Consider the following 21,227-nt stretch of genomic DNA (forward strand, 5'->3'; position numbering starts at 1 on the left):
CAGCTGTCCCCTGTTGTAAGCAGCCACCAAGTGTATGCCTCAGTGTATGCCATCAGTTCCCTGAATCAGGAGAGTCAGATGCCACTCCCTCAAATAGCTCTCCAAAAAGCCAGAATGCTGGATGCATACTCTGCTCCTCTCTCTCCCTCCCAAGGGAGAAATCTTGAGTTGTGCACACCTCACAATTACACTAACTGTCCCAGCCACAGCAAGCCACCTGTCTATCTACTCTGTTCTAAGTGTCCTTCAGGCTTCCAAACTGTGCTAGTTCTGATAGTGCTCTGAGTGAGGTGAGACAGAAACTAGTCCCTTGGGACTAAGAAGAGCTGGAATGAGGACCACACACTCTACCTTTCTTCAGCCCTCCCAAAGTAGAAGCTTCAGGTTGACCACCTTTTCTCCCAATTGCATCAAGCTGTTCTGACTGCAGCGAGCCACCCACCACTTTCCTTTGTTCTTAGCAGTGCCCAGGTATCCATACTATTCCAGTTCCGTCAGTATTCCAAGTGAACCAAGATAAAGCCATTACCCAGGCAGCCTTCTGAAAAGCCAGAATATCGAATATCAAAGACCTCTTTCCTTTCCCCCATGAGAGATGTCAGGGGCCAGGGCATTCTCTTCGGGTGCTGAGGCATGTCAGCTTCAGGGAGGGGCTGATGTGGGTAACATGAAATCGCTCTTCATACCTGTTTCAGCGTGGGTGTCTTGGCTTTGTGCTCTCCTGGGGTACTACAACCTCTTAAATGGATTTTGGCATTGTCTTAGTAGGTATTTTGGTCCGTAAATAACTGATTGATGGACTCAATATTTTTATGGGGTAGATGAGAGCTGGGACTACCTATTCTGCTGTCTTGCTAACAGCACTCCCAGGAAGAGACTGTTTAAATCTATGTGGAATCATAGAATAATACAGTTTTGGCATCTTATTCTTTTCACTCTGTATATTATCATAAACAGTTTCTTATTAAAAGTTTTTTAGAAACATTTTTGGTTTTCATCAATCTGGTATTTAGTGACTGTGAAATGATATGTAATTATGGTTTTGTTTCTTCTGTACCTAGATCATTTATAAACATACTCATTTTTAAATGCTTGTAGTATTTTTTGTTAAATAGATTTATCATAATTTAACTTTTCCCCCACTTTCAGACATATTCTTTTTTAGTTTTTCATTTGTAAAATAACAATACACACACACCCGTGCACATATTATTTTCTTAGGGTTCCTAGGGGTGTCATGGGGCACATTGTAGGAACTGTTTACAGTTCTGAAAACATATTTCTAAATTACCTCCAGAAAGACTATACCTCATTTCATTCCTTACAGAAGTTTGTGACAACACGTCTGTTTTCAGTGTATTATCGACGTATGGATACTCAGAGGAAAGGTTCTGAAAGGATTCATTTTGAACTTTTTTTTTTTGGTGTTTGTCCATGAACACATGTCTTTCCACTCTTTACACACTGCTGTAATTGCCTTTCCACACCTGTGTTTCTCTGGAAAAGAGGCCTCCCCTTTGATTTACTATCCACAGTACTGAATCAGATGGCGACCCCTCATGGCATGCGCACTTGCACCGCTGAGATGATCAACCGCTTTGGAACGGAGACTGGGAAGGAATACATTTGATTTATTGTTATTTTAAATGTTTCAAAATATTATAATAATGCCATATATAAGATTGAAAGGATTATTAAAACTGGCCTTCCTTAGTCCACCCAGATCTTTATTTAAAGGACTTTAACTGTATTTCAACTATCCTATATCTTTTTTGCTTTTTTTGTTGTTGTTGTTTTGTTTGCTTGTTTGTTTTTGTTTTTTACAAAAGTTTATTCTTAAATGTTCAACAGTTTACAAGACAACAGTTCACTTTAGCTGTAGGTGGCAAAATATGTTATGGCAGGGAATACAGATGTTTAAGTCAGAATGGAAGGCAAGGGTCACCGTCACCTCAGACACAAAGAACAACTTTTGGCCAGATTTCTTTTTTTTTTTTTTTTTAATTATTATACTTTAGGTTTTAGGGTACATGTGCACAATGTGCAGGTTTGTTACATATGTATCCATGTGCCATGTTGTTTTGCTGCACGCATTAACTCGTCATTTAGCATTAGGTGTATCTCCTACTGCTGTCCCTCCCCCCTCCCCCCACCACACAACTGTCCCCCGAGTGTGATGTTCCCCTTCCTGTGTCCATGAGTTCTCATTGATCAATTCCCACCTTAAATCAACCTTTTGGGCAGCAGACCCTTGCCCACAGCCTTTGCTTTCAGCTTCAGAGTTTCTTTGTCTTTTCTTTTTGTTTCTGCTTGGAAGCCCTTTCCTCCTCGCCCATCTCCTTGGCTCATTTCAGGGCTGCTTCTTGCCACTTTGATGGCTGGATCTGGTGCCTGCCACCCCTTCTCCAGACCCTGCCACTGGAAACCCGTATCTTTCATTAACATTTTGCGTATTACCAGAGCAGCCTTGTAAACAACACTTTTATAATTATTTTTTGTTTTATTTTTTGTCTGAACTGTTTTCAAGTGTCCAAATTAGGAAGGACCGTATCTAGCACAAACCCTTTTGTCATCTTCCTTTTGGAATACATCAGGTAAGGAATATTGGAGCATGGAATGCTTCACCTTGGACCATGATCTCTTTGTGGGAAAACAGGCTTTGTAGAAAGAGGTATGGAGTTAGCTGAAACCCAAAGATCACAAAGTAAATGATTTGCTGCATCCTTCTAAAATTCTCACATTACTTTGAGGGTCATGACAAGGGAGAAATGGAGGCAGTTGTTGATACTTGGAGATTATCCGTGCTCTTAGATGGCTGGATATCTCGTATTGTCTTTATTTTCCTATGGAGTGGACACAGCTTCTAGTTTATAAGTCAGCTACTCTGGCCTCTGCCAGATCAGCATGTGTGTGCGTGCTGGGCCCACGCTGGTCCTTTTAACTACCTTTGTCTCTGCAAGGAAGAACCCTTTGAAATTAAATTTCACATATTACAGATGTTTCCCCAGCATAAATTCCACTCTCTTGGCTCGCTTCTTTACTTCGTCTAAAATCTCTGTTAAGGGGCATAGCTGCCTTTGGCAAAACCGTTTCTCTGAATACCTAGCCACCGGATTTCCACCCACTCCGTCTCAGGGTGGGCCTGGGAAGAGAAAACTATTCTCACATTCAGCATTTGAGAGGAGTGACGCCAAGAGAGATGCTGTTTCAAAGGTACCAGCTTTTCCTACATCACTGTCCTCTCCCTCAGATAAATGTATTGGGAGTTTGAGTCATCGAGATAGAGAATGGGTTAGTATTGACAAGGGAACAACTTTGTAAACCTTGAAGCTTCAGCATCAGCTTGGATTAGAGCTCCAAGAAGGTTGCTTCTCCAGATTTATGATAGCTCTGGAGTGTGGCAAATGTGCATTTGGGGAAAGTTGGGTGAAATTGCTTTTGTAAAGAGAAAAGCTGGCACTAAGGAAATTATACATTTATGAAGAGTGAAAAGTAGAATCATGGGCTATTGTTCAGGTTGCTATTTCAGTTAAATCATAAGAATGCTTGGGCGCCTGTAGTCCCAGCTACTCAGAGAGGCTGAGGCAGGAGAATGGCATGAACCCAGGAGGCGGAGCTTGCAGTGAGCCGAGATTGTGCCACTGCACTCCAGCCTGGGCGACAGAGCGAGACTCCATCTCAAAAATAAATAAATAAATACAAAAAGAATGCTCGCATAGCTGTAAACTATCTACTTACAATGAGAGTAAGCCTGCAAAAGGGTGGCCATGTTTAATAACCAGTGTCCACTCTCTTCTTATTGTTAATACTCTTTTTTAAAAAATCAGAACTAATATATGTTGCTAGAAACCTTGCACAGATCCTAGAGACTAATTCCTCAATCAATGGAAGCTTAAACTTCATAGTTCTGGGTCTTGTTTAGCTATATCTACCTGACTGTGTAGCTTCTACCTCATTCTGTAGTTTCTTCCTAATTTGTAAAACTAAAAACTAAAAAAGTAGGTAGACCGTACAAGAAGGAAGACCTTATGGGCATCTACATCTGGAAATGCCACTCCCTGTTAGGTTAATAGGGTATTGCCTGCTGCTGAGCAGACCTTTGCATCAGAGCGTCCTTTGGGGTATTGAGCCATCCACCAGAAACAAGAGTAGTAGGTAGTTAAACTTCTTCCCCTTGCCCAGGTTGTAGCATGTGTGAAGTGCTAATCCTGGTGATGTGTGCATCCTACAGGGGGTTACTAATGTCTCCCACTGCTGGTTAATCCTTCCCCCTGGTTGGAAGCCTAATCTATCAGCACGTGATAGCAGATGCTACACAAAAAGCAAATTGTATGATTACAAGGTGGTTTGGGGTTTATACAGTTTGAGTTTTATATCCTCCCAAAGCTATTTATCACATCAGGTACTGTGCAAAATTCTAGGCTTCCAAAGATGACTAAGATACAATCCCTGTCTACACAGAGCTCACAAAACAGGAGGAAAACAGATAAATTGAGCATTCACTAAGCAATGAGATGAACTAATAGAGGCGTGGAAAAATCTTACTGAAGAAGGCCACCGAAGCATACTTGCAAAGGTCAGAGGATGCCTCCCTGAGGAATTAACATGACTTGAAGTGATGCCTGAAAGATAAGCAGGAGTTTGCCAGGCAGTCAGGCGAAAGAAAGCGTTTTAGCCAGAGAAGGGTGAAAATAGCAGATTTGAGAGAATGTGGCATATTCAAAGAATGGCAAACTGCTTTTTACGTTTGCGTTATAGGCTGGAGGGGGAGTCGCAAGCAGTAGAAAGATGATGAAAAAGTTATGTTTCAAATGATGAAGGTATCACGAAAATTAAAGAGATGGTATCACAATGTCATAAAAGTGTCCCATTTACAAAAGAACTGTTTTCTTCCCTCAAGGAATTTCAAGCTCTTTGAGGGAGAGGTCACTGCCGCTCCCACCTATACTCAGGTACTCAAAGGACTTAGATGGCATAGTGTCCCCTATGCTAAGCAGCCCTCCTCACAGGACCTTTGTGGGGCATGTGCCCTCGGAGTGCCATATTGTTCTCCCTTCTGTGCTCTTAGGATGCCAATATTTACACTCCTGGGATTCCAGTATAGCAGAAATGTCTCTCCTCCTTCTTCTTCCCTTCTTCAGCCAATCCCCCACTATTCGGGTGAGGAGAGAGGAGAAAAAGCCCTGGCCCAAAGTTAGTATCATTCAGTTTGACAAAGGCTCACTCATTTGGCCTCCTGTGTAACAGGGGCTTTGCTGGACGTGGGGATGCAAAGATCCCAGGATCCAGCATCTGTCCTTGAGGGCCTCACTAGCACACTCAGGTTCTACATCCATTCTCTCTTTCTCCACACCTTTCTCCCTCATATACATTTCTCAGCATCAAGGATTCCTGTCCGAGGGCTTCCAGTTAACTTCCCTCCTGAGTGCCCTCCATTTTCCCTCCTGCGGCTGCCAGTGTCTTGGCCTTGGGGATAAATGAGGGGGGTAGTATTGCCTGAGACAGAAGGAAACAGGGCCTCTGCTTCCCTGATTAAATGAATCAAATTGGTCTTTGAAAGAAATCGTAATGGCTGGCAATTGCAGCCATTCCATAAGTCCATAATGGCTGGCTTTAAAGACCACCTTTCCTTCATTGTAAGCACATATATACCACACACCTACACAAACCACTGCCCCCAGCCCCTGGAATAATGGTCTGTTTAGGGTCTCATTTCATTATGAGTTGCTCATCAGTTACTTTAAGCCTTTCATCAAGACTTCTCCACTGTGTAATAGCATATAATGTTTTTTACCCATATAGAACAATTCAAGAATAATTCATTTCGCATTTCCTCATTACAAATGGAGAATAACAGTAAAGGCTTTCCCCTCCGAAAAACAAATAAACAAAAAAAGTCACAATAGTCATCAGAAGGAAAACTAGGCACAGCTGAAATTACACAGGAGAGAGTGCCAAGTCCTCACAGTCTCCATTCACACAACCTCTTTCACTACTCCCATCCCAGCCAAAGTGGCTTGTTGCAAAGGTTTTTGGCCACTCCTATGGGAAGTTGAAGCTTTAATAAATAATATCTCATGCCTCTTAAGGTTATGGCCGCCCTGTGTTTATACCGCCATATGTTGCATGCCTCCTGAACACATGCACACAGTGTCAGCAGCCCCTTAGGTATTAAATTAAGAGCTTTGTTAGGCTGGGGATCGCTGTCCCCAGCTTCCTCAGATCCCCCTAAGAAAATACATCTCTTGGAAGAGCACTAAAAGTCTCTTCCAAAAGAAGAGTCACACCTTGAAGAGTATGCAGAGTCATACTCCAGGAAGTAGACATGCCTTGTCAAACTCCAAGTCTGTCACTTAACTAATTGCTGATTTGGAGCAGTTAATTATCCTCTCCGAACCTCAACTCATTGATCTGTAAAATGAGGGGAAATGATGTTGCAAGGTTGATATAAAGAAATGATTAAATACGTGAAAACACCTGTCTCACAGTAGGTTAATAGTAAATAATTGGTTCCCTTCCTCACAACTCTTATAAGAAATGAGAGTGTTTTTTTCTTTTAGTCCTTTCCTGATTATTAGTCATCTCATAAGGAATAAAGTGTCTGGTGTGGTTGGGCACAGTGGCTCACACCTGTAATCCCAGCAGTTTGGGACGCTGAGGTGGGTAGATTGCTTAAGCCCAAGAGTTCAAGACCAGCCTGGGCAACATGTCAAAACCCCATCTCTACAAAAAATACAAAAATTAGCCAGACATGATGGTGCTTGCCTGTGGTCCCAGCTACTCAGGATGCTGAGGCAGGAGGATTGATTGAGCCCAGGAGGTGGAGGTTACAGTGAGTCAAGATAGGATCATTGCACTCTTGCCTGGGCGACAGCGTGAGACCCTGTCTCAAAAATAAAAATAAAGTGATTGGCTTTATTCAGACCTATTTTCCTACCTTTTCACAATTTTCCTATAACAGTCTGTGTATGAAATGATTAAGAGTTAGGCTGTCTCAAGCATCCAAATAAAGGCCCTTGCTTTTCCTGATACCTTTATTGAAAAATAAGTAATTTCTTCTACCTTTGTTTCCACTTCAGGTAGGAGACAAATGCCTCCATAAATCCTCCTAGCACTAGTGCTAGGCAAGGCAGAGGGCTTCGTGTTCTGGAGCTAGCGATGTGGCATAAACACTGGTCAAAAATGCCATATCACCCCATTCCTCATTCCCATAGACGTTAATTTTATATATGACATGACTTCTACATACTTGTCTTCTAGTTAGAGGAATTTTACCAAAGATCACACACATGCCTCCTCTCCCTCTCCCTCTCACCACCTCAACCCTGGAGATTTAGATACTCCCTTTATGAAAAAATAAGTCATAGGCTCTATATACCCATTCCATGTGGCAAAAACATGAAACAAATAAGCACAAGAAGCCCCCTACCTTTTTGAAGAGACATTTAAGAGCCGTATTCCTGTGTTAAAGAAAGCCCACATAGCCTTGCAGAGCATTTCTGTATATTTCATATCTAAAAGAGTAACCACTCCCAGATCAGAGCATTATATATCACAAATGTAGGAAATAGCTTGGCAGATTGCCTGAGCCAGCTTGCTTCATTGGCCATTTAGCCAGAAATAAGACTGGTTTGTTAGTATAATAGTTTGTAGGTTACGTCTTGCATCTGAGCTTCACAACCTCATAGGAGGATACTGCTCCCATTTTTTAAATTGAAAAGCTGGCGTTCTAAAGTTGATTAACCTACTCAGTATTGTGAGGATGGTACTAGCCAAGCTAGTATTTTTTCCATTAGTCTCTTCTTAAGTAAATATGAACACTCTAGTGTGAGACCCTTGTAATTACTGGAAGTTTAAAATGCTATTGTGGGGAGAGGTCTCTAACTGTTATGGCTTCACCCAGCTTCGACTAACTTGGCCACTGCACAGCAACTGTGCATTAACTTTCCTTCAGCCTCTGACTTGAGTAAAGAGGGATGGCTTTGCCCTGTCTCTGATTGCACTTCCCTGGCTCCAGCCACTCTTTCACTGGAATGTGAGACTTTCCATTCTTTCACTGGAATATGTCTCATATCTTCTATTATTTGAGTAAGTAAACTTTGAGATTTTCTAACATAGACCTTTTTCAGGTCTGTTGTTCCCAGATACCATGAAGTATGTGGAAGTGTTGGCATCCTGTTTTATATCTCTCAGATTGACACTTAAAATATGGCTTAAGTATCCAGTATCAGCTGAACTTTGGCTAGTAACTACCTTTCTGATACAGAGGGCCATAAATTTACCTAGGAAGCAAGTCAATAATGAGTGCATATATAAGATTAGGACTTTGCCCGTTTTTTTAGAATGTTGTACACTAGAGATATGATTGTGAGCAAGATATAGTGCCCAAAGGAGCTTTCTTCTTCATTCTGAAGAAATTAACAAATAAAAGGCCAATTCAATGCAATTTGAGAAATGCTACAAAGAGAGGAGGGTGGCATGGAAACACATCTGGAAGGGCACTTAACCTGAGCAAGAGAAGGGAAGCTCATGAAAGAGTTCATGAAAAAAGTGATATCTAACCCCACGCTTAAAAACAGAAATAGATTCTTCCTTTTACCTCGTTGCACTGCTGAGAGCAAGATTGGTCATCAGCAGCTGTACTGGAGCCACCCGCATAAATTCGGCCAGGGTTCTCGCTCTTGCCGCGTCTGTTCAAACCGGCACGGTCTGATCCGGAAATACGGCCTCAATGTGCCGCCAGTGTTTCCGTCAGTACGCGAAGGATATCGGTTTCATTAAGTTGGACTAAACGATCTTCCTTCAAAGGATTATCCAAGGCATCTACTCAGTGAAAAACCATGATAGTTCTTTGTACATAAAATAAACATTAAAAAAAAAAAAAAAAAAACAGAAATAGAAGTTAGTCATGGAAGGGAACTCAGAGACAAACCTGTATGGATACTTAGATGTGATGCAGCATGTGTGGGGAACTGCAGGTTCAGCAGAAGAGCCTAGAAAACCATGTTACAGAGTTGAGACTTTATCTTAGACCAGTTGGAGCTATCACGTGTTTTAAATGGGGAGTGACATGATTATTTTACTTATTTTTTTGAAACTAGGTCTCACTCTGTTACCCAAGCTGGAGTGCAATGGTGGGGTCTCAGTTCACTGCAGCCTTGACCCCACCCAGGATCAAGCGGTCCTCCAACTTCATCCCCCTGAGTAGCTGGGACCACAGGCGTGCAGCACCACACCTGGCTAGTTTTTCTATTATTTGTAGAGACGGGATCTGACTTTGTTACCCAGGCTGGTCTTGAATTCCTCAACTTAAGCAATCCTCCTGCCTTGGCCTCCCAAACTGCAGGGATTATAGGCAGGAGCCACCACGCACAGCATCTATATTTATATTTTAAAAAGATCAGTCTGCGCCAGTTGCGGTGGCTCACACTTGTAATCCCAGCACTTTGGGAGGCTGAGGCAGGTGGATCATGACATCAGGAGTTCAAGACCAGCCTGACCAACATGGTGAAACCCCATCTCTACTAAAAATGCAACAATTAGCCAGGCGTGGTGGCACGTGCCTGTAATCCTAGCTACTCAGGAGTCTGAGGCAGGAGAAATACTTGAACCCAGGAGGCGGAGGTTGCAGTGAGCCGAGGTCTTGCTACTGCACTCCAGCCTGGGTGACAGAGCAAAAACTCTGTCTCAAAAAAAAGATCGGTCTGGCTGCAGGATAGAGAATGACTTGGAAACAGGTTCTATCAAAGACATAGAGACCAGATTAACTTGAACGAGGGCAGGAGTAAGATGGAGGGAGAAACATAGTTCTACTTGGAGACTTTAGTTTGAGGTTTTGAATTCAGAGTGTGTGGAGTAATAAATGGATGTGTCCAGTAAGCAATTATGCATACTGTGATCTGGAGCCAATGAAGGGGCCAGAAATGCAGATCTGAACAGTCATTAACAAAGAATTCATGATTTAAGCCATGCAAGTAGATGATATCACTCCAAGAGTGAGGAGAAGATGGAGGACAGAGTCAGTGGACCAGATACTCGTATGTGCCCTAGGAGGAAGAGACAGGAGGAGGAGCCTGTGCGATGTGGCCAGACAGCTAGGAAGAAAACTAAGCCAGAGAGAAAACTGGTACCACAGACGTTAAGAGATGTTTGAAATGTGCCGTGTCATGAAAAGGTAAGATAGGGAATTGGAGAGCACCACGTCAATTTAGCAAGTAGGAAATTATCAATAAAGCAGTTTCAGATTGGAGAGTTGAGGATGCAGAGGCAGAGAGGACATAGACAACTACACTCGAGAAGCTCACCCAGAAGTTTCCAGTTTGATCCACTCCACTCCTCTTTTTCTCATATTCCCCTTCCTGTGACTTTTGAAAATAACAAGTACCCGGTGTCTGTCTCATTTCCATTGAATCTCTTTTCTTTCCTGTTATTGATTTAACTCTCAAGTAAGGTAAGTCCTAGTCTTTGTTCCTTTCCCTCAGACAGTTTCTTATATTATCCAGAGCTCTTGTTTTGCTTCTCTGGGTTACACACAATCTGCCTCATCACCATTTGCCTCATTTTCCTTTCTGGCCCCTTCCTTAATGTTACTTAGTCACATATGCATTTCACTTTCAAGCAAAGAGTAAATCCACAGAGTATCACGATAGTAATGTCAGATCCCTTTACAAAATGTCATGTTGGGAGCTATGTGAGAAATAAACATAGCATCTGGTCCCTGAAAACACTTGTCCTGACAGTGTGGGTGAGAAGACCAGTATCATGCAATGAATGGCTAGTGGACTCTTAAAATCACCTCGTGAAAAAGCACCCGTTAACATGATATAAACCAAGTGTATAGGTGAAGGTTGGAGAAAATACAGGGTGAATGGAATAAATTTGGGTGAATACTTCTTTCTAGTTTCTATAACTCTCTGAGCTAGAGCTTGTGATGTACAACACCAGCATAGGTGCTGATTTAAATATTTGCACATTTCAAAACTGTTCCAGAGTCCAGGTATCAGTCATGATCTGGCATAATAGGACTTTTATGGTACAGTCTTTTTGTCTGTTTTATAGCTAACTAAGAGCACACTCCTATCTGTGTTTTTTCTAGTACTTGCAGTACCCCTGAGCCCAAGAGTACCTAAAAGATGTGTGCCTTATTGGTAGTTAATTATTACTATGGGAATGTAAACCGTTCATGGAAGAAAAGACAAATATTATTTTAATGTAATACTCATAGTTCATATGTGCTTTAAAAATTAGAAATTGCTATGAATTGAATGTGCATTTTAATTGACGTTAAAATGATTCAATTCCTGTTGGTTCTGATGATCCATCATTGTTGACATTTGGATAGTAACTTCATATCCACTTCATTACAGAGTGAGTCATCTGCTAGCCAAGTGCTTTGACAAACCTTTGCTATCACTAAGCTTCAAAAGTTCTCTCTCAGTTTCTGTCATGGGCTTTGTGTCTGTCCCTGCCAGTCTATGCTTCTCTCTTGAAAGTATTTTTATAAGGCTTGTGATGTTATTCTTGTTCCAGTTCTGGTTGTTACAAAACTGAACTGCCCTAGAGATGTTTGATGGAATGGTTAAGAGCGATGGGTGTAGGTGGCTGGTTAGTGCATGGCAGTGAATCACTTAGAGTTCACCTCTTGATTTTTGTAGTCTGCAGACCAGGCTCTCAAGAATCTCTAATTTTTTTTATCTTTAGGGTCTAGAAAACAACTGTTCAAACCTGAATTTATTTACTTTTACTCTGTCTTTAGAAGTGAAAAACCAGTTTGTTATCTAAAACGTACATTTGCTATCACAGATCAGGAACTGTGTCCTTGGTGCAGAATCATCTTTATTCTCTGGCTTACTTGGAAGAGACATTTTGTTCCAGCTGCCTATAAGTGGTTTTTGTTTGTTTGTGTTTTGTTTTGGGGGCTTGTTTTTTTGTTTGTTTTTTGACACAGTTTCTCACTCTTTCACCCAGGCTGGAATGCAGTGGTGCGATCACAGTTCACTGCAGCTTTGACCTCCTAGGCTCAACCAATAGGTTTTTCAAAAGTTTAATTGGAAAAGCAGTTTCTGCAGTGTTGGAAGTATGGGTCGAATCAGGGGAGGGCTTGGTTCAGGCACAGAAGGAAGCCACTGAAGATTCAAGGCCTCCCAGACTGTGATGACAGCAATCAGTCTGGAGCTGATGTGCCCAAGACTGTGGCACCTGGAGCAGGCCCATCTCTGGCCTGGTCTCCTGTCAGTCATTCTGCTTTCTTGCGAACTCATGGCGTTTTTATTTCCTTTTGTGAATCTGCTGGTTCTGTGCTCTTTTACATGTTGAAATAGGTATTAGGACGAAGCTGAATGAGTTTTAGAAAGACACCTAATCAGACATACTTAGCATTTTTTTAAAAAATATATTCATCAAGTTATGAAAAACATTTTTAATGCCATTTTCAAAACCATGAATTAATAGACAATTTAGGACCCAGCTTGCTTTAATTACTAACATTTTTATTAATTTCCACGTAGCTCCAAGTAACAATATGGTCTCGCTTTCCCTTTTTATGTTCTCTCAGTGGAAATCAAGACAGTTTCAACTTTGTTTAAAATTGTTTTAATTACATGTAGCTATTTTACCTATTTAATGAGGCAAGAAGTAAATAATATATTGAAAACTGGAGTCTTGAATATGCTTTTTAAATTGATAAGAATTTTAATTACAATTTGGTCATTTTCCAAATTGTAGTTTATATTACCTGAAAGTACAATTTTTCAGACCTGATGCCAATTTTTTGTACATATGTAGATGATTTTTGTTAGTGTGTTAAGATTCAACTTCACAAGAGGTTTAATTAACAAGCTTCTCAGGGAAAAAAAGCTTTTTATTTCATGCTTTAAATGAATTTAAAATAAATAGCATTGTGAAATCACATTGTTGGTGCTTATTGGGTTGGTGGAGTGCTCTGATGAATCCTATTACATAAAACGATGTAGATTGCAGGGAACACAAGAGAGTAACATGTTTTTAGTCATCATTTTCACCTCTCATTTATTTGAGAAAATGGATAGTAATTAGATGTCGTGGAGCATTTTCTTTTCTCACAGAAAATTTCTTGATTGGATTTATCTTGCTCACTGTTTCACATTTAGTTTGCGCAGCAAATAGTCCTTGATTTGAAATGGTTTGATTATGATAATTTATCCCTTATTTCTTCCTGCCCAATTCTACCATTTAAACACTGTCCTCTCCTTTAGTGAAAAATAAAGATGTCAGAATGAACTTGGTAGGATAAAGTCATTTTTTTAATCCAGTTGTCAACCCTAATGTTTCCACTCTACTCTTGGTTTTGCCCTTTGTGTGTGTGTGTGTGTGTGTGTGTGTGTAGTTGGAGGTTTATTTTCTAGTGGGAATTCAGAATGCTGAAAATATTTTAAGGTTTGTATTTTGCCTTTTTAAGAAAAAATGGTAAAATTGTATTATCAACTAGAAAAGTGGAAGCTTCCTAGACTTAAAATTTTTCAACTTCAGTTTAGCCCTAATTAAATAGATCCTGTCTTCCACTGATGCCCTATGTAGTGTTTTCCTTCCAGTATAAGGTAATCAGGCAGTTTACCTTAGAGTTTAGGAAACTACCTTGGAATAGAGTCCTCTTTTAAAATAGTGATGCAGTTCTTCCAAGATGACAATTACTGTTAGCTTTTTTCCTGGGTCTGTAATAAAGGTTGCATTAAAAAAATTTTTTTTTTGCATTTTTAAGAACAGCATAAGACTATCATCCTTTGAGCTTGGTTTTAAGTGAAGATATCAGCAGATAATATACTCAAAGAATATTTATAGTGGCTCCAAATGAGACAGTCTAAGTCGTTCAACAGTAATAGCTACCAATTGGTTTTGTGTTTCCTATTCACCTATAGCAGTTTGTTAGACATTGTGATACATATCTGGAGTTGAAACCATCCCAACGGTTACATAGAAGGGCATGAAGAAGAGATAGCAAAATAATGATCAGAGAGGTAGGAGAGAAACCAGGAGAGTATTGTAACAAAAAGCCAAGGAAGAATTTCAAAAATCATAGAGATGTAAAAGAATTGTAGGTTGGCACTGGATGCAACCATAGCTGGAAACCTTAAATCTGTCTTGGCTACAGTCTGCACAACTATGTTTATTACTTTTGTCAGCAATTATCAACCCAAGTGAATGGTCACATAAGGGAGAATAAGGGTGGGACTTTTTAGTTTCAGACTAAATGAATGGATAAGAAAAGTAAGGCATAGCCTAGCAAAAAATCCTGAATCCTAAGATTAAAGGAAAACCCATATGTGATTCCTAAGAGAAAAAACAAGAAAAAGAGAAAGTAATTAGATTGGCATTGGACTTGCATTAAACTGGAAGCTAGAAGATGGTAGAATAGCATCTCCAGACAATAAGTAAAACACATGAAGAAGACTGCAGCCATATGTTCTATATCCAGTTCTGTACCTATGAGAGAAATGAAAGATACTTGAGGATAAGGATAAAACAGTATACCAGCTACCTAGAGAAAATACTTGAGAGAAGAGAAAATAGCAAAGGTGTGAGAGGAGAGAGGTCAGGATGGAAAAAAGAAAGAAGCAGATGAGCAAGGAAACATAGATGCAGTTAAATCTATGAGGGACTTAGAATGTATAATCTAAATTCAAAATAAGGGTTCTTGAAACAGAAAATGCATAACACAAGATAATTTTAGTAAGATTCCAGAACAAAACATTTTTCAAAGTCTTATCTTGTTGATGTGGGTGAAGAATAGATAAATAGAGCATTTTCGTAAAAGAAAGACTCTTTTAAATTTCCATCTTATATGACTAAGCATTAAACAGGATAAAGAAGAACATTTTAAGTAATAAGTGGCACATAGTTATAAGGAAGATGATAGTTATAAACCTAAATGCACCAGACAACATAGCAACTAAAATGTTTAGAAAAGTATCAGAAATGCAACAAGAAATCGAAGTGGAAAAGATTAATATACTTGTCTGAAGGGGATAAACTAGTAGAAAAAATGATGTAAGGGCAGAGGAACTGAGTCATTAAACTTGAATATAAATACACATTCATACCTCACAGAATAAATTTTTTGTATATTTATGGAACATTAACAAAAATCAAACATGTGATTGGCCACAAGAAAAACCTTACCAAATTTGAGGAAAATAGATTTTCTAGACCATATTCTCTGGTCATAAGGCAATAAAATTATGACTATCTAATAATATATAACTAAAACTTCACCTTAAATTTGAGAAGCACATTATTTGATATTACAAAGATTAAAGAAGAGATAAAAAATTAAAACTACAAACTATCTAGAAAGAAATGAAAAAATACTCTTCATTCCCAGACTCTGCTATGCAGTGTAACCCATACTCAGAGGAAAAATTGTAACCTTAAATTCTTTCTTAACCAAAGAAGAAATATGGAAAACAAAAGAACTAGGTAATCATGTTAAGAAATTCAAACAGCAACAAAATATTAATTCAAAGAAAATAGGGAAGAGGAATTAAGATAAAAGCTTAAATCATGGACCTAGAATATAAAAAAAAAAAAGTACACACAAATTTCTAGGCTAACCTTTGTGCAAACTCAATCATTAGGTGTGTTAGGGGATCAGTATGTATGGAAATGGAGATGGCATATAAATTCCCTAAAGTGATTTTATCCCTCATCATTTCTCCTTATTCCAGTTATTTACCTACCTCATGTTTCTGTGTGGAATCTAAGTTACACGGCGTGGAGAGCCAGATGTGCAGGGTTCTGTTATAGCATAATTATAAGGCCGGAGGGGTTTTGTAGTCATGCTACCTCTAGTTGAAATTCCTACTCTGGTGAAAATTTCCCTGGAAAGAGATTTGTGAATATTTAGAACGCCAAATTACTGAGAAAAATCTCATTTAAAAAATGACAAGACAGTTCTTAAAATGTAACTAGATTATAGTTTTATGAATTAGTGGGAATTAGTAACAGGTACATATAAATATCTTGTATTTATTTTTTAAATTCTCCTTTATTCATTGTACCACTCTAGAAGACTGCCATTGTCAATACCACTTCTTAACCTCGGAGGCTTAATGAAGTAAGACTTGTTGCAATTCCAAAGTGACAGTTTTGTCGTTTAATATTATAAATGTGGATATTCCTTATATTACAGCTGGTATTTACATCATATTGTAGAGGGAAAACCTTTGCCTCATACCATTGTCACATGAAGGATTATTTTGGACTCAATTTGAATTGATGGCAGTAGTACATTTGAACTGCTTGGTTTGTGGAGGGGATAAATGAAAGGGAGGGGAAGTATGCAGGACTATCATTGTTTTTCTGAAAATTGGTAAAAGCAGACTGATAAGAAAACAGACAGTATCTTTCTTTAGGCTTTTGCTACTAATTAGAAGGTGATGTGGTGTGTGTGTTTGGGGGTGCATGTGTGTGTTCTACAGAATGCATGTTTATCTTGTTTTTGATAAAATATGGCAAGGAGGAAGGGGGGCCTTAAACTCTAGAAAATATCTAACAGTTTGTAGCATAGGCATTTACCTATTTTTCTTTTCTTTTTTTTTTTTTTTTTTTTGAGACAGAGTCTCGCTCTGTCACCCAGGCTTGAGTGCAGTGGCGCGATCTCGGCTCACTGCAAGCTCCGCCTCCCGGGTTCACGCCATTCTCCTGCCGCAGCCTCTCCGAGTAGCTGGGACTACAGGCGCCCGCCACCACGCCCGGCTAATTTTTTGTATTTTTAGTAGAGACGGGGTCTCACCGTGGTCTCGATCTGCTGACCTCGTGATCCGCCCGCCTCGGCCTCCCAAAGTGCTGGGATTACAAGCGTGAGCCACCGTGCCCGGCTGCATTTACCTATTTTTCAATTTTTGATAACAAGCTAAGCTTTCACTTGATTATTGATTTTCCTCTTTTCTTTCAGCAGAAGAGCTGGAGTAATTATTTTATTTTACTATTCATTTTTCTTTTGATAATATTAGTCTAAACAGAAAGTAACAGGAACATGTAATATCTTTAGAGCAAAGAACACAATGGCATTGTTTTTACCCTCGGTATAATTCTGTTGACAGTTACCTGTAAGGTTTTGCTTTTATCCATTTAATCCTGAAACCAAATCACACTATTGGTCCAAGTCTCATTTCTGTTCATTATAAAATGTGTACGATAGATTTTTCTGCCTTTGGCCTTACTTACCTATTTACCTCAATTATTGTATATCAGTTTTTTAAAAAAACAGATTTTTAAAAAAATGCCTTGGGTAGATGTATTTTCTCATTCTCAGCAAGTTTTTCAAACAACATGACGTTGCAAAACATTTATAAGGTTGTTTTTACTCACCATTCATTTCATTTTTTTCATTCACTTACTTGGATTTTCTAAAAACTATTTTTTTAGTTTTTGCTTTTAAAAAATTAAGTTGAATTCTGATCGTGATTTTTGCCTTTATTTTCTTTGTGTCCATCTATAGGATGAATACAAGCCAGAAAAGGCCTTGTCTGAAGACGACTTGAAAAACGCTGTGAGTGTGCACCACGCATTGGCATCCAAGGCCACGGACTATGAGAAGAAACCAAACGTGTTTAAACTTAAAACTGCCGACTGGAGGGTCTTGCTTTTTCAAACTCAGTATGTTTTATTGGTTTTTATTTGATTTTGTGTTTTAGTTCACTTAGTACCACTTTATACCAAGGAATAAAATCAAGCTCTGCAGGGGAAATTTTTTGAGTTGGAATCTAAGTCATGAACTGCTTACATTAGAGAGATAACTGCCTAAGAAGATTAAAATAAAAAAAGAAACCCAGGATTTACGTTTTTGCCTGTTACAAAGTAGCCCTTTGACTTTTAGTTAGCCACTTACCATCTCTAGAATTCAGTATCCTCATCAATAAAATATGAGGGTTTTAGTAGACAAGTTCTATCGCAAAATGAGTAAAATAGACCTGGATAACACCGTTGCTCTAGCTCTTTCTCCTAGCACAGAGTTTAACCTCTGAAACTCAGCTCGTCAGCAGTCTAGGGGAAAATGTTTATCTTACAGAGTTCTAGTGAGGAGTCAGTGAGATAAGTGTATATAATACCTCACACAGTGCCTGGCACATAGGAACTGTTCAATAAATGTAGGTGTTTATTTTTCTGTTTCCCTTCCGAGCTCTAGTAGTCCATGATTATACTAGATGGAAAAGGTGTCATTCTACTGTGAGCAAGGAAATGGGATGAATTGCCAGTTTTAGGAGGAAGTTGTAAGGAAACAACTTGCCTGGGGTTTTTGAGTGTAGGAATGGGACGGTTAACATCACACAGGGACCCATAGCTGGGTGAGTAATTACAGCTATTAGGCATAAAGAAACTTTCAAATTATTCTGTTCCCTAATTTTTTAAATCAAAAATACCAGATGTAATAAGTAAGGAGATCTAATTACTTTGGACAGAATTGATGCAAAAAACAGTCCATTGAAATAATAATGGAGCTAGAGAGATGAGCATAGAGAGGGTGCTGTGAGGAGCTGTCATTTAGAGTGGTCTCAGGTTAGTTAGTATGGTTTCTGTCAGAGTAATTGATGAAGGAAATGACTTTGGCTGACTTTTTTTTTACTTTGTTTATTGATTACGTGTATGGTAGATAATCTGTCCTGATTCATGATCATTTCTACCATTCATTTATGAGTTTACAAATATTTATTAAGTGCTGTGAATCTTGGCCTTTCCGGATATGACACGTAATTTAAAAATACGATCACATCAGATGATTTTCACCTCCTCTCAGGTGGGTTTTTTAAATAGTATTATTGAGGTATGCTTTACATACCATAAAATATCACCAGTTTTAAATGTACATTTCAATGATTTTCTTAGCATATTTACAGAATGGCTCAGCCATCACCACAGTCCATTTTTGAAACATTTCCATCACTCCAAAGAGATCCCCGTGTGCATTTTGTAGTCACTCCCATGCTCACCTCCAGCCCCAGGCACCCACTGATCTACTTTCTGCCTCTACGGTATTGCCCTTTCTGGACATTTCATATAAACAGACTAATATATGATGTGGGCTTTTGTGTCTGGCTTCTTTTATTTAACATAAAGCTTTGGAATTGTATCCATCTTGTAGTGTGTGTCAGTACTTTACTGCTAAATACTATTCAGTTGTGTGCATTTACTGCATTTTGTTTATCCATTTACTGGACAATTTGGATTGTTTCCTTTTTTTGACTCTTAGGAATGATGATGCTATAAATACTAACATACAAATCTTTGTGTATCTATATGTTTTCTTTTGAGATGGAGTCTCACTTTGCCACCCTAGCATGGAGTGCAGTGGCGTGATCTCTGCTCACTGCAACCTCTGCCTCCCAGGTACAAGCGATTCTCCTGCCTCAGCCTCCCAAGTAGCTGGGACTACAAGTGCGCACCACCACGCCTGGCTAATTTTTGTATTTTTAGTAGAGATGCGGTTTCACCACGTTGGCCAGGCTGGTCTTGAACTCCTGACCTCAGGTGATCTGCCCACCTCGGCTTCCCAAAGTGCTGGGATTACAGGCATGAGCCACCATGTCCGGCCTACCTATATGTTTTTATTTCTCTTGGATAGTTACTTAGGAGTAGAATTGCTGGGACGTATGATAAATGCACAGTTAACTTTTGAAGAACCTGTCAACTGTTTTCCAAAGTAGATAAATCCTTTTACCTTCCCTCTACCAATACATTCCTCAGTTAGATTTTAAAATTAAACAGTACAATTAAAAGAGATGAGTAAATTTTATGATTAATTTTTGTCCTAGCCTCGTATCAAAGAGAAAGTAGGGGTTTAATAAATATTTATCGTCAAGTGTTTCTCTTTTTTCCCTTCTGTTTCCCAGGGAGAGATTCACAGTCTTGCACTGTGATGATCATAGCTTCTTTGGTGATCGTTGAATGACAATATTCATCTCTAATGAAGTTTTGTCAAGGATTAGTTGTACCAGGAGGAGTAAATGATTTTCACATGCCATTGCAAATCAGTAATGTGAAATAGGCAAAGTGTGATGCTACTTAGACATAGCAATATCCTAATATAAACATATCTATTTCTTATAGGAGCCCAGAGGAAATGCAAGGGTGGATAAACAAAATCAATTGTGTGGCAGCTGTATTCTCTGCACCACCATTTCCAGCAGCAATCGGCTCTCAGAAGAAGTTTAGCCGCCCACTTCTGCCTGCCACTACAACAAAATTGTCTCAGGTAATCATCTTGATAGTGCTTTGACCTTGGGAAAAAGTACTTTGTAAAATAATGTGATAAATATTTGTCTTTGGATAGTACTCCATGTTTTGGGGGCAGGTGCGAGACCTTGCCCTGTGAGAGCGTATCGTATAAATGAGGCAGAAATGCAGTACACTGGGTTTTACACTTCATGTAGGAAGCTGACATAATTGAGTCTCAGTTAGTAGGACACCTACTTTGATTCAGTTTCTAAGGTTTATATTAGTTCATTATTAGCCATACTTGATGTTTTGTTTGTTTTAACTACCAGCTCATGGTCTGGCTTGGTAACAAGCTTTTCTTTCATTCATTTATTAGCTCATTTTTATTGAGCATTTACCATATTCCAGGATGTGTTTAGTGCTAGAAATATAAAAATATTTCCAGGAATCCACGGTTCATATTACAATGGGGAAGGGCCTGCCCTACTCCTCAGAGCAGAGCTGAATGGACCATTTGGATTTTCCAAGCTAATGAAGATAAAGTGTACCGGAACTCTGCTCCAAGTGTATTTACATAAGCCCCCTTCTGTGGTCACATTAATCGTACTAAAAGTCATATTTTATCGTGTCCTTTTTCACTTAAAACTCTTGTAAGGACACTGCCTACCAGCCAGGTTTGCCGATTTTAAACCTGTCTGCAGTACCCCTTGCCAGTGACTAAAGATTTTGGAAGCTACTTTGATGTCTTTGTGAATTTCTTATTACATAGTTTTATCTGACTATGATCGACCAAGTGTTGGTATTAACTAGCTCCCTATACATCTTTGATATCATAAGATGTGTCCCATGGCAAGAGAGGGAGCAATTATCAATGATAGATTTATTTAATAAATGTGTATTGTGTGCCTGTTGTACATAAGAGACTATTTTTGGCCCTGGAGATAGAAAGGCAGATGAAGCCCAGATCTCTCCTGAAGGTGTGGCAAATATAAATAAGGAAGTCACTGTAAAATGATTTGATAGAAGTACAAGAAGGATAA

The 21,227-nt window shown here is 39.3% G+C and overlaps 1 protein-coding gene and 1 pseudogene across 11 annotated transcripts in view; both read left to right on the top strand.

Annotated features, from left to right (window-relative positions):
• Nucleotides 1-21,227, top strand: part of PSD3 (pleckstrin and Sec7 domain containing 3) — a 575,483-nt gene that overhangs the window by 513,588 nt on the left and 40,668 nt on the right. For all 11 annotated transcript variants that reach the window (XM_058443514.1, XM_058443503.1, XM_058443504.1 and 8 more), the window contains 2 exons: nt 17,474-17,631; nt 20,080-20,224. In XM_058443514.1, the coding sequence (XP_058299497.1) occupies nt 17,474-17,631; nt 20,080-20,224 (303 nt within the window). The remainder of the gene's footprint in view (nt 1-17,473; nt 17,632-20,079; nt 20,225-21,227) is intronic.
• Nucleotides 8,140-8,884, top strand: LOC116473762 (small ribosomal subunit protein uS14-like; annotated as a pseudogene).

The sequence above is a fragment of the Hylobates moloch genome, unplaced genomic scaffold, assembly GCF_009828535.3.
Source record: "Hylobates moloch isolate HMO894 unplaced genomic scaffold, HMol_V3 SCAFFOLD_8, whole genome shotgun sequence".
Classification (NCBI taxonomy): Eukaryota; Metazoa; Chordata; class Mammalia; order Primates; family Hylobatidae; genus Hylobates; species Hylobates moloch.